The sequence below is a fragment of the Betta splendens genome, chromosome 5, assembly GCF_900634795.4.
Source record: "Betta splendens chromosome 5, fBetSpl5.4, whole genome shotgun sequence".
In the NCBI taxonomy this organism is placed as follows: Eukaryota; Metazoa; Chordata; class Actinopteri; order Anabantiformes; family Osphronemidae; genus Betta; species Betta splendens.
In genome coordinates this window covers 1,157,445-1,170,657 of record NC_040885.2, presented here as the reverse complement: position 1 = coordinate 1,170,657, position 13,213 = coordinate 1,157,445, and the positions used below count along the sequence as shown (strand labels likewise).

The following is a 13,213-nucleotide window of genomic DNA, read 5'->3' as shown; positions in this document are numbered from 1 at the left end:
TCATTCACTAGTTTCATTTAGTGACTTTCTGGCGCTTTCAACTTTGCACACATTTTTTTTTTGGATGTAGATGAAATCAAAGAGTGGACTAATGTCTGCTTCGACTACACAGACATCATTTTGCAGACTCTTTCACCATTCCAGTGATATTTGCCAGTATTTTCCACCCAGTTGAACAACCAAAAGGTTGATCTAACCGTTGGAAAGCACGAGCTTTGCAATGTGTTATTAAATTTTAAATGTTATATATTTTATATTCTCCTGTTGCTGAAGTAAATTTCAATGCTGATGTATATACATATGATCATTACAAACAGACAAAGTAATTGTGACCTTTTACATTTAGCCTCAAGTAATTCATGCTTTGTGAAGTAACTTCACATTGTTCCACAAGCTTACAGTCACAGTGAAGAGGACAACAAAGAACGTCCTTTGTTTGTAACCAGTGGTTCTGATTGTAGTGGTTAATATCATGTGAGAAGCTCAGCTGCTGGTCATAAAATCAGAACAGCAGATGAAAGCTCGGTCTGTGACGGGGGCTCCCTGGTGGCCAAGCAGTCAATCCTCCCGGCCCTGGCTCATCTGCCCGGGCCGTTCTCAAGCCCCCGTCCAGAGCTGCAGCGTTGACAGACGTGGGGGGGGGTTGGGGTCCATCAGTGACAGCCGCAGGCTCTGACCACCATGTTGCGGTACTTTTTGAGGATGACATTGGAGCTGTCGTCGAAGTAGAGCACCGAGATGCCGTGCAGCTGCGTGGGGGCACAGCATGGCCGGGGCACCAGGTCTGGGTTGATAAAGTGCACCTGGGGCGACAAGGAACCTGAATGAGGCCTCGCAGGATCTCACGTTTGCAGCCGACCCGCCTGCCGTCCGGGGCCGCTCGGGACTTACCAGAGTCTGCACAATGGCGTGGTATGTGGCATTCATGTAGGAGTTGAGGGGGAAGGCACATTCTCCCTCGCAGTAATACGCAGCGTAGCCCCCTGGCGCGATGATCCAGTCCTGCAGAGTGGACCCACATTCAGTTAACTGGTAACCACATGCACATGTCACGTGAGAACGCCGTCGTACCTGCCACCCCAAATCTCGGAAACTGACGTAAAGCTCGTGTTTCTTACAGCCGTCTTTAGCGATCCCATCTTTAGAAAAGCTATCTAGAAGCGAAAACAAGCAGATGTGGGGTTAAATCCCCATCTGTTCAATGGGTCAAAGTCAATGCTTGGGAGAATTCCGGAGCACCTGTTGCAGCCTTCACTGCTTTAATCGCGTCCTGGACGGTCCTCTGGGGTTTGGAGCGGTTGGACTGTCGTCCCCTTTGGTTCTGGGCAGAGCGCACGCTGCGGAACCGGACCTCGTTCGCTTTGAAGAAGGCGACCATGAAGGGCTGCTTGTCCTGAGGCCCGCTTCCTGTGATCAGCCCTGCCCGCCTGGGATCCCGCCTGTGGCCTACAGGGGGAGACAGCGAGAAGGGCCCAGACTCATTTCAAGGCGAAACGACTGGTAAACTCCAAGGCCACACATGTTTGTTTAACAAGTAAAGTCCTTTGGGGACTCCCGGATCTAGGGACTGACCGTGCTGGTCCTCCAGGACCAGGTGCAGTCCAAGGTTCTGCTCCGGGTTGACCACCCACAGGTTAGTGGTGAAGGTCAGGTCGAAAACCAGCCAGCCCTCGTCTGAAGCCCAAACATCTCGACGGTCCAGTAGCAACAGCTCCACTTCACTATGAAGACAATGATACAATGGACCCACTTAGGATAAAAGCGCCGGCTGAAGAAACTTAAAACAGCTATTTCTGCTATTTGCTGTTTTAAGCTGCTGTCTGGGCTGAACCCGTCAACACATGCAGGACTTTGAGGTTAAAGCATCAAGCTTCAGCCCCACATCTGAACAATCAGAACACGTGGGGTGGGGTGGGTCCTGATTGAGAGGTAATTACTGCAAACAACCATCAGCAAAGTGGGCCCTCAACACCCGAGGAGGAACTCATTTCACTGACAATAACTGTGTTTGCAGATGAGGTTTCACGCCCGCAGGCACACGTCTGCCGCCCGTCGTCTGGGTTGAGCCTTTGTTTGTCTGTGAATGGCAACGCGGGCTTTAACGCCGCCGTCAGCGCCGCAGCCCAGGACCAAAGTGCATGCGGTGGAGTGTTGTCCCATCGTGTGTGGGGAAAAAAATCACGCGTGGAACAGGAGGAGGCTGAAGCGGTCGGTGGTCAGAGCTGCGTGTGATAAATGCGGGTCTCCTGGGGACGGTCCTGCTCCGAGTGTGCGAGAGTAAAGCCGCCTTTCTGTAACTGACGCTAATGTCTGTGTAAACAGCTACGGCGCTGACACTGACATCATCAGCAGAAACAACCTTTGGGGGGAAATGGCGTCGGACGCAGCCGGTGCAGATCTGTCAGAATAACACTCGGTGGCAGGAAGTGTTTATTTAAACCCAGACTGTGTCACTACCAGGAGCGGATGAAGTAATAGCATCTAGTAGAATGTCTGTAATATCAACCAGATTAAATAACAACTAAACATTTGAACGTCTCTAACATGGTCACAGTCAAGGGTCTCACAAGATGAGTCCTAATAACTTTAGGGAAGTGTCATTCTCAGTGAAATGTCTCATTGTTTCAGATTGAAATGCAGCTAAAGCTGAGGAGAAAGCTTCCGTACCCGTTTCCGTGCTGCTGCAGAACCTGGTGGAGGCTGATTCTGACGGTCTCGTTGTCTTGGATGAAATCCTTGTATATCCTGAGCTCCGCTGCTGTGACGGTCTCTCCCTCCGGAATACGGGACAGGTCAAAGCGAAATTCCTTTCGGTGGCGCTTGTGAAGTCGATCTCCGTCCTCCTCCACTTTGGACCAAGACATACAAGTGACAGGACATAAAATGAGTGGGAGCAGAGGTCAGGAACTCTAAATTCAAGACAGCGTTACCATGGTGATTTTTTGATGGTTTTCTCCACATGACCCAACTAAAAGCTTCCTGCTGACGCCCAACGTAGACTTCTGTTCAGAACTTGCAAAGCTTCGGTTGCGATATCTGTCGCATCGTGTGCGTCACTTTGCCCACATCTCGGAAGCACTGGGTCCGAAATAGAGAAAATGCGGCCTGTACCAGTGAAGTAATTGATCTAAACATCACTTAGGCCGAATCTGCCGTACATACCAACGTAGAGGAGAGAAAACAAGCCCAGTTTGGTTCCTTGTTTAAATTGCACACATGTGCTGACCACAAGAAAAGGTCTGTTAAGGCACTGCCCGGAAAACCCCAGCAGCCAGCGTGCTTTTACAAACACACTCACACAAAGTATAGAAACCCACACGCATTTATGTGTGACTTAACTACCGGCGTCTGCAGCAGCCGCGCCGCCCTGATCATTCTGCCATGCATCACCGTGCAGCCATTCCCCTCTGAGGGTGGAGGGCAGGGTGACGCTGCAGCAGCGGGCTCAGAGTTTCCAGGAGAGCGGCGGTCACAGGGACCCCCAGATCTCGCTGACGTTTCCCAGTCTCACGTTTTCCCAGTAATGCGTTTGTCCTGTTTGTTTTTTTTTGGGGGGGGGGGGTCCCCGAGGAGGGCGTGCAGAGCCGGGCGGCCATTAGCACGTCCTGCATTCGCCGTGACATCATCGTGACATCACCTGGCGATCCGAGGGATGCTCAGGACAAACACACACACACGCACACAACTGCACACAGACACACAAATACACGCAAGCCGGTTATGGTTAAAGCCGGCACATTCTGAACCCTGCAAGTCATTTGTTTGACCGCAATTAAATGCTGGAAGGGAACGAGGAGTGTTTTTATGAAAGCAATAATTGCTTGTAAGGACTTGGTGTGTTTACGTTAGGGCCCATTAGCTGCAGAGATCAGACCTCAGATATGCAAACTTCCCTCTGGGAGGCATTTCAACACTTCACATCACTACTGAAACTGAAAGGCCACACAGCCGCGGCGCTATCATTAACCTTAAGTGGGAGGCTTTTTAACTGGCGCATGGGTGGTTTCCACATCCATCACAACGTCTACACACACAACATGGCGTGTATTCATATTAGTGATAAATACTGGCTGACGTGTTTTGTTTAAGAAGGTTAGCGTTTCTTACCGCGTCGCCCAAAGCCTTTCGCCAAACGCACCTTTTCCCCCTGAATCTGTTCTAAATCTGAGCGAGGAGAGGGATGAAAGCGTCACATCTGCGAGGCCTGAAATTACAGCCGAGCGGAGGGCGAAAAAGAAAGCAATTATTTTGCGCCTGGATGTATAAATAACGAGGAGGTTAATGAGATTTTCTGGCAGGGCAGGAGAAATTCTTCATATGATCTCCTTATGCTACCTACGGATCAGCTCAGCGGGAAAAACACATTTCTTCCCGCTCCTTCTCAAAAAGCACAATACTCCTTCTGTTCTCCGCCCAAACGCTCATTCGTCCTACTGTTAAGAAGTCCTTGTGCGCTCGCTGGTTCCTCGCTTTGCTTTTAATAAAAGCCAGTGACATTCTGGGTCATTACCACCGTTTTCCACATGCTGCAGGTGTGTTGTGGTCAATGGACCCACGCTATGCTCAGGTGTACGTGTGTCCAGGAAAAGACTCCAGCAGCAATAAACAAGAGGAGCAGCAGAGCAGAGACTGAAAAGATCAATCTATTTCTTTATATATGGAAGCGTCTAAATGTGCGGGGCAGGAGCAGCTGCCTCCTGTAATGTTGCATGACAATGAGTCGAACGCTTTGTGGAGTATGACCTGCGGTTTGGCATTCCATCAGAAGTAAACATATGCAGCCGTGTGCGTGTATCGGCATGCGCGCAGTGATGAGATACACACAATGTGTGTAGTCTTCAAATATGACTACTCTCAAAGGTTTCCAATAACTGCTAACAAATAGAAACACAGCTCTCGAAATCTTCTGTTTCACCTTCTAACAAACTGAATTTACTGCAGTTCATCTGTTGCTACGAGGTGAAAGAATGGGCAGCTCCGAGCATTCCATCCCCTGGAGCATTTACCTGGGTGCATGGGCAGCTCTAGGGCAGCTTAACCTCACACTGGAAGCTGTGGTCTTTGGAGGGGAAATACCATAATCCAGTTTGGTCTTGAAGTGATTGTCTGGAGACCACCAAGACGGAGCAGCTCCGGTGGGAGCCGGATCTGCGCCAGAAACTCTGCCAATCGTCAGCACAGAAGTCTGAAGAGGGAAAAATAATCTTTCTTCCTCCTTCCCCTTTATAATGAAACTCCTCAGATGTGGAACCGCGCGAGTCTGCTACGAGTTTCCTGACTGAATGTTTCCAGATCTCATTAGTAGGGAATTAAAAATGTTATGTTATACACATGCTTTAACTTATTAGTGAGACTCCTAATTTGCATGTGTTCGGTATCAGTGACAAACAAACAGACCATTACAGGCTCCTCAGATGAACACATACTGTATCATTGCCTCACACTGAACTGGCACCCAAAGAGGACAAGGCCTGATTCTGGGTTCCTCCACATCCGGATAAGAGCCAGAGACATGCTGTCTGTTCATAGTGACATGAGAGCAGCTCCAGGGGAAACAACGAAGGGATTTGCCTTTTTATAAATTCAACAATGTCCGACCGAAGCTCCAAACTCCCACCTGTGACTTAAACCTGTGCAAATAAGCCCACAAACAAGCAGGAGTGCAAGAATGCATGTGCCAGCACCTGCGCCGGCACAGAGATTAGCAGAGCAACGCGGTGTGTGGATGCAGCTTGCAACTTGTCTCGCGCTCTCTGGGGGTTTAGAAATGCCTGTTTAATTCCTAGTCATGCGAAACAAAGCCACCCTCAAGTCTCTCCCCGGAGCTTTGACGGGATTCTGGTGAAATCGGATACGGGCATGTTGTCATAACATTTACTGCTTGGAATGCATAATTCTTGATTTCAAATAAAGAAAGTGACCTAAATGCCAAACGTGTCAGTGACACGGTGGCTTTAAATGACAAATACACTTAACCAGTGAACTCTGTTGTAGTGCGTTGACTGTTAGTGGCATCACAAGCAAATAAATGAATGGTTTAAAACCATCTTAAGTTGATCTGTTACTGCTTATAGGGATGAAACTCGAATCTTAGCAAATGAAGTCCCGGTGGAGAAACAAACTTATCATACGCTGTTTCTTCATAGTAATATCATCAAATGATATAATACTAATCCACTATAAACTCGGTGTTTGTTATTTGTCAAGTGAGACGCAGTGAATGGGACTAACGTAAGATCGGTAACTTACCCAGGTTGGCAAAGCTCATCACCATATCTGCGTCGTCGAGGAACCGGCTGTCCCGTTGTGTGACCATGTGGGAGCCCCGGCCCGGTAAAACGGGCTTGTAATGAGCATGGGCGTCCGTGGAGACGGTGTTGTACAGGTCCATCATAAAGACCGGCGCGGCGTTGTGCTTGCTGTGGGCCGCCGGCCGCGGACGGCGCGGCAGCCCGAGGATGGAGAGGATCTCGCGCTGCATCTCCCTGCGCTCCTGGCTCCGCAGCCGCCGCTGGATGAAGCTGGGGCGCAGCTCGTTGTCCGCGGAGAAGTTGTAGAAGGCGAACTGCGTTGCCATCGCGCAGTGGCCCGAGGAGAAGAAGCAGATGAGGACCGTCGCCCAGACGCCTGTCATCCTTCCACGCGCTGCTCCGAAAAAGTCTAAAGTTAAGAATGGGGATCCGATGCCTTTCAAAAAAAAAAGTCCGTCGGTGTCGGTGTTTCGAGAAGTAAAACAGAAAGTGTCCACTCACAACAGTTTCCCCCGAGCCGTTGCTGTTGCGCGCCGTTCCACGCAGCCGTGCGCTCTTCCACGAAGCAGCTTGGGAATAGATTTTATAGAGACTGTGGCAGAGCAGGAGCGGGAGGGGTTCAGAATGGGATAAACTGGAGACTGGGAGGACTGGGATGACGCGTGGGGGGTGCTCAGCAGACGAGCCGGGATAAGATCAATGAACTTTTCCACCCTGGAAATAAGATGGCTCGAGTATCGACATTTCAAACACAAGCGTCTCTTTGTGTGAACATGATGGATTTGGTATTGATGAGGGTAGAAAGTAATCAGTAGCCTGATATGATTAGTACACGTTTCTGTTACAGGTATAATTTGATCTGTATGATCTTCCAGTCTCTGTTATGATCATCCACCACTCATCAATTAGTTTCCTAATCCTTTTTTTTTTGGTCTGATGCTCTAACACTAAATAATATCCTTAAAAGTAAACTTGGGAAACCCCAGCAGGGAGCAGAAACCTTTGAACTCAAACAATGAACTCAGGCCCACCCTAACCGTTGAGGGGTCTGAGTGATAAGCAGCAGCAGCCCAGGTACATGAAGGGACATGCCAAATGCCCCCATGAATACTACCACAATGCGTAGGGCTGCTTTAATGGAGTTAATAGGGGAGGAAGGAGGTGAATGACAAAGGAGGAACCCAGCGCTGTAGTGTGTACACATAATTACTTTGAGGACATCTGTGACTGGATCCGCTCATAAAACTCAGCGGAAGAGATCATAGATACCTGACTGGAATAGACATTTAAATGTCACTTTTATTTGTTTATCAGCCCCAGTCTCAATGCTCTCAATCAACAAATAGGTTCAAATTAAAATAGTTCAACCGTTTACAGTACAAAAGTGCCAGACGTTAGTCACTAAAGCTGTTTTTCCAGCAAAGGTCACTTGACATGACTCATATAAACTTAAGACTCCTATTCCTATTCATTACAAGCATTTGTAAGTCTTAAAAATCTGTAATAGTAACAAGTGCGTAATTTTTGTTTCGGTCAAGGATAAAGCATGTAATTACAGAATAAATGATCAGGTTGGCTACAGTGGATTTATGGATCAGCCACCCGTAGATTAGCTCCACCTTTACCAGCTACTGTCCATTGTTCCATGCCAAGTAGAAGCAGCAGTTTTTTATCATTAATAGTTAGATTACTTTGTTTGGTTTGTTAAAACAACCTTGTATATACACATTTATGCTGTTATCTTTGCTTTATTAATTAAACTAATAACTATGTCTACTTCTGGTGCTTTGTTATGCTGATTTTGCCGCATAGCCGCACGCAGAGCTGTGGCTTTTTGTGTAGCGCTGCCTCCAAGCGGCACCCATGTAGAACTGCTTTCCTCCTGCGGCGGCTATTACGTCACTAAACCGCGACAAACCGAGGGACAAGCGCCACATTTTTGGCATTTTCAGCGTTACCGCTTTAGCTACCGATTAACAAATCTGGGGTATGTATGTTCATGTAACGTTGGTTATGCGGTGGTGTTTCGAAAGCTACAGACTCTGATGCGCTGTTAAAAGTGTCGCCGCACAGCAAAGTTTTTAATTGAGCAGCTAAGCTACTGGTAACATCGGATGCGCTTGAAAACGGACGTAGATTGGCTAACGTTAATTTGCGCTGCAGTTTTTTAATTCCCTGAATCGTTGAATGGTTAAAATTGGAAAACGGCTGTGTATGAAATATTGCATGCTGTTAATATGTGTATAAGCCTAGCGTAATAAGCTAGCTACCAGCTAACCATTGATTAGGGCTCGTTAACTGGCACGGCGAGTTAGCACTGCAGCTAACTGCTTGTACCGACATTACTTATGTGGTTTTCAAAGTTAAAAGCTCGAACATTACTGTTAAAGTTGGTAAAGATCTAGTAAAAATGAATGCTTTCTAATTTCGACATGTAACGATAGCTGCCTGTCAAACGCCAGCTCTAGCTTGTTGTGTCAGATACACTATATTATTGTCCATTAAGAGCACTTAACTTTCCATCACGTTGATACAAGAATGAATGTATTCTTTTATTTTAAATACTCTCCCTTTATCTCTAAATGCTCTCTACTCAAGGTGTACACTGGGCGAAAGGTTGATGCACAATGAGTTTATTCGGTGCGACCACTGGGTTCGGTACAGGAGGGACTGGTGTGTTCGGAAGCACAACGACAGACAGCCATAATCCCATGAAGGTAAATAAGACGAGGGCGCAAATTATTATTGTGTGTCTGTAGTTTGTTGCTTAGTTACCGATTGCCATTTCCTGCAGGACGTTGAAGTGACTTCACCTCCAGATGACAGCATCAGTTGCCTGGCTTTCAGTCCACCCACCATGCCAGGGAACTTCCTCATTGGAGGGTCCTGGGCCAATGATGTGAGTCATGAATACAGCCATAAACATTGTGGAACATAGTTTTATGTAGGTAATTATAAGTACTGATTTATTATATGATATTTGGATTAAGGATTCCAGGACAAGATAATAAATTAGAAGAACCCTAACACTGTTAGAGTGTGTTAATCTGACCTCAGGTCCGGTGCTGGGAGGTGCAGGATAATGGACAGACTGTACCCAAAGCCCAGCAGATGCACACAGGTCCAGTGCTGGATGCATGCTGGAGTGATGTATGTCTCCTCACCCCATGTTTTCCAAGCCTGCAGCAGACTATGTCTGTTCTGTCCTATAGAATCATTTACGATGTGTTACCCTCTTCAAACAGGATGGGAGTAAAGTCTTCACTGCTTCCTGTGACAAGACGGCCAAGATGTGGGATCTCAACAGCAATCAAGCAATGCAGATCGCACAGGTTGCAGGAGAGATTTCTAATCTAGGACGTAGTGAGAAGAATGATGGAGAATCATTTTGACGCCCCAATAATTCTTCTTCACAGCATGATGGTCCAATCAAAGCTATCCACTGGATAAAAGCCCCTAACTACAGCTGTGTCATGACTGGTAGCTGGGATAAAACGCTTAAGGTACCAAAGCACACTTTGTACTTGAAAATGCAAATGGTCTTTCACATTTCAGATGAAAGACAAATTCACTGCTTGTGGGGAATTACAACAGTGTGGTTTACTGTTAAAATGTCTTTCATAAAACAGCAGTCTCAAATTTGTCAACTAATGATCCCGCTTTAGTTTCTGATGTGCTTGCATTAATATTGACCATAACTTGAAACTGTAACCTCATTTTTTATTCAGTTCTGGGACACTCGATCTCCCAATCCAATGATGTCATTGCAGATGCCAGAGAGATGCTACTGTGCAGATGTTGTAAGTGATTTTTGAGGTGTATGATATATTTATATATATATATTTTAATGTTAGTGAGCTTTATTATTCAGTTGTTTTGTTTGTTGAGTTGTTCTGCTGTATTCTTTCCCATTCTTGCATGTAGGTGTACCCGATGGCAGTGGTTGCCACAGCCGAGAGAGGCCTGATAGTGTACCAGTTGGAGAACCAACCCTCTGAGTTTCGCAGAATAGACTCTCCTCTGAAACATCAGGTGACTACTATTGGCATCAGATACCAGTCATAAGGCTCTTGGCTGCATACATGTCAGTTTACTAATCTCTACTGTCTTTGGCTTGTAGCATCGCTGTGTTGCCATATTCAAGGACAAACAGAACAAGCCCACTGGCTTTGCACTGGGAAGCATTGAGGGCAGAGTGGCCATCCACTATATCAACCCTCCAAACCCGTGAGTTTCTGAAGTACTGTAGAATGTCTTAAAATTAAGGAGATTTAAGACTCTTGGTTCCCATCAGCTATTTTGTTTACATAATAAAACACTGATCTTGCTGCTAAAGTCCTGATGGAAAAGATGACATAAATATCTGTTGATGCCTTTTAGAGCCAAAGACAACTTTACCTTCAAGTGCCATAGGTCTAATGGAACCAACACAACCACTCCTCAAGACATATATGCTGTAAGTTCCAAATATATAGTGCTAAAATGCATACACTTATATTTATATGTATAGTTTTAGGATTTGATTATCTAGTTTTGAAGATTTCTTTCAAAGTAAACCGTTATGTCATATGCTACTTTTCTCCTCTAGACAATGTGATGTAAAATATTTGCAGTAAGTGTATCTCAACTATTTTTCTTTTCCTCTCATCAGGTGAATGCTATCTCCTTCCATCCTGTCCATGGCACACTGGCGACTGTTGGGTCAGATGGGCGCTTCAGTTTTTGGGACAAAGATGCCCGCACCAAGTTGAAGACTTCAGAGCAGTTAGACCAGCCGATCACAGCCTGTTGCTTCAACCACAATGGCAACATTTTTGCTTATGCTTCCAGTTACGACTGGTCAAAGGTACGATGGGGGAAGTCCTATTTAAAGTTGTATGCAGGTGTTTGTATTCTATTACACAGTGAAGTAAAAAACTGTTGGCAAACTTTTTATTTCATACAAATTAGTGATGTTATTTGAATCCCACAGGGCCATGAGTACTACAACCCCCAGAAAAAGAACTACATCTTTCTGAGGAATGCCGCTGAGGAACTGAAGCCTCGGAACAAGAAATGGTGAGAGAAGAACAGTCTCTGTCTGAAAACCTGAAGACTTTCGACTGGGCTGCCCCACTTTCTCAGGGCCCTCGTGAATCATGCTGGGGCCTTTCAAGGCCCCATTCATATGCATGGATGTGGGCAGTCAGGATGATGACATGAGTCAGATCCCAGAACTGTGATAATCTTGCCACAAGAAGCTATTTTGTAGGTTGGGGAGAGAGACAGTCATCTTTGAAGGCTTGTGTGAATTCTGCTGTGATAGTGTGTGTGTATATAAGGATTTTTATTAATATAAAGCCTACTGGCCTGTAAGTTATATAAGATGACAAAACTATTTAAGGACTTTATTTATTTAAATAGGAACATAACATTTTTAGATCCTAGCAATGTTTAAGACTGAAAACAGTCATTTATAGTAAAGAAACCATTGTATGGAAGTGCAATGATTTTCTGCTGTTTATTCAGTCTGAAGGACTCCACGAACACTGAAATAAACCAAAAAAATAATTGTAACTGACCGCTTCCTCCTGTTTTTAGATTCATCGTGCCAAGTCACATCTCTTGTGGGGGAATGCAGAAGACCTGCTGCTTTAGTGTGTATACTCTCGAGACAGACTCCTTCCTTTGGACAAACACCTGGACCAATGCCACAGTGCTTCGTGTACTGTGCATGGACTAATATGAGGGGCCTACCTGGGCTTGGTTCCAGCTGAATGACAGTTGGTCTTCATAGGAGAGGGCTTTACTTGTCACTGATATTGATATTTTGTTATGTGTCCATATCCTCTTTTTTTATGAGTTCCCAAAGACTGCTTGTTCTCCTCTGATTTGCTGTTATTCTGGGTTTTGGCTTCATTACTGGATGTAAAATAAATCAGTGCATACTTACAGGTTTTAACATTTTTCCAACTTGAAGGAGTGAAATCGCTGTAATTTGTTTATTGAAGGTTTGTGGGACCTTATTGTGCATGTAAAACGATGACCCTACGTTTCACCTGTAAGTCTCTCCACCATGAGGGTCAATGACATCGGAACTGTCACTAAATCCAAACGATAAACTGAACATCTGTATCAGGACTCTTACTGTTAACTTGTTTTAATCCAACTCAACCAGCAGATGGAGCATTTTCTCAAGTGTGCCGCTAAGCAGGACAAACTAGATCAAAGCAGGTCAGTGGGCTTCTGCACCCAGCTTCAGTCCTTTTGACTGGAGGACACAGCTGGAAATGTGGGGGTTATCAGGAGTACATGAATGAGTTAATGTGGGCCACTACAAAGGCCATGGGTGAGAAGTGAACCAGTTCATAGAGGAGAAGGTGTGAAGTAAAGGCCTTTTTACTGAGGTCATTAGAGTATCACCTACCTGTTAGTCTTACCCGTGGTACTTAGCAGTGGCGCTCCAATGCACTGTTGGTGAGAAGCTCTGCAGTTGCCACATTTCACTGACCCCTCTAAACCTCATGGTGTAAAACTGGAAATACTCTCAAGCCACCTTTATCTCAACCGTTTTTCAGATGACACTAAATTTCCTAACGGATTTTGGAGGTGGACTGAACTTGCTGTCACACATTGACACACGCTCCTGTTCACCCGTTTTATTTAGACAGTGAAGCAATTACAGCACTTTGTTGGATCGACCTGTTGCTTTGGACCTTTAGATTATTTTATCGCACAAAAGCCTTGAGTCTAAGTAATGTGTGTAGAAAACACAGCTGGTAGACTAACACAGCAATACTTACACATATTTTCAACTTGTCCCAGTATTATGCTCATGAGCAATCTTTCATTAATAACCCTGGGTTTGCTGTGGTACATGATTTTAAAAGTAGAACATATGTGAGACCAGATTAGAAAGCATTACAATAACGTTGTCAGTACTGTACTGCTGATATGTACTGTTTAATAATGTTCTGGTGTAG

The 13,213-nt window shown here is 45.7% G+C and overlaps 2 protein-coding genes across 4 annotated transcripts; one reads left to right on the top strand and one right to left on the bottom strand.

Moving 5' to 3' along the window:
- Window positions 1-322: 322 nt before the first annotated feature.
- LOC114856062 (bone morphogenetic protein 7-like) lies at window positions 323-6,892 on the bottom strand. 2 transcript variants are annotated; one of them, XM_029151680.3, is made up of 8 exons: window positions 6,753-6,892; window positions 6,250-6,645; window positions 2,668-2,848; window positions 1,573-1,721; window positions 1,240-1,446; window positions 1,072-1,154; window positions 892-1,002; window positions 323-803 (listed from the first exon to the last, which is right to left on the bottom strand). In XM_029151680.3, exons 2-8 carry the CDS (start codon window positions 6,632-6,634, stop codon window positions 654-656), a joined length of 1,266 nt encoding a protein of 421 aa, XP_029007513.1. In that variant the 5' UTR covers window positions 6,635-6,645; window positions 6,753-6,892; the 3' UTR covers window positions 323-653. The 2 variants fall into 2 exon arrangements, with proteins under 2 accessions (XP_029007513.1, XP_029007512.1); XM_029151679.3 differs by having other exon boundaries at window positions 6,250-6,881.
- A 1,189-nt stretch (window positions 6,893-8,081) lies between these two features.
- Window positions 8,082-12,357, top strand: rae1 (ribonucleic acid export 1). 2 transcript variants are annotated; one of them, XM_029152056.3, is made up of 13 exons: window positions 8,082-8,238; window positions 8,850-8,968; window positions 9,046-9,150; window positions 9,309-9,401; window positions 9,497-9,583; window positions 9,668-9,754; window positions 9,980-10,051; window positions 10,176-10,283; window positions 10,372-10,478; window positions 10,632-10,707; window positions 10,903-11,097; window positions 11,224-11,309; window positions 11,832-12,357. In XM_029152056.3, coding segments are annotated over exons 2-13 (1,107 nt in total). In that variant the 5' UTR covers window positions 8,082-8,238; window positions 8,850-8,878; the 3' UTR covers window positions 11,833-12,357. The 2 variants fall into 2 exon arrangements, with proteins under 2 accessions (XP_029007889.1, XP_029007888.1); XM_029152055.3 differs by lacking the exon at window positions 11,832-12,357 and having other exon boundaries at window positions 11,224-11,313.
- The last annotated feature ends 856 nt before the right edge of the window (window positions 12,358-13,213 follow it).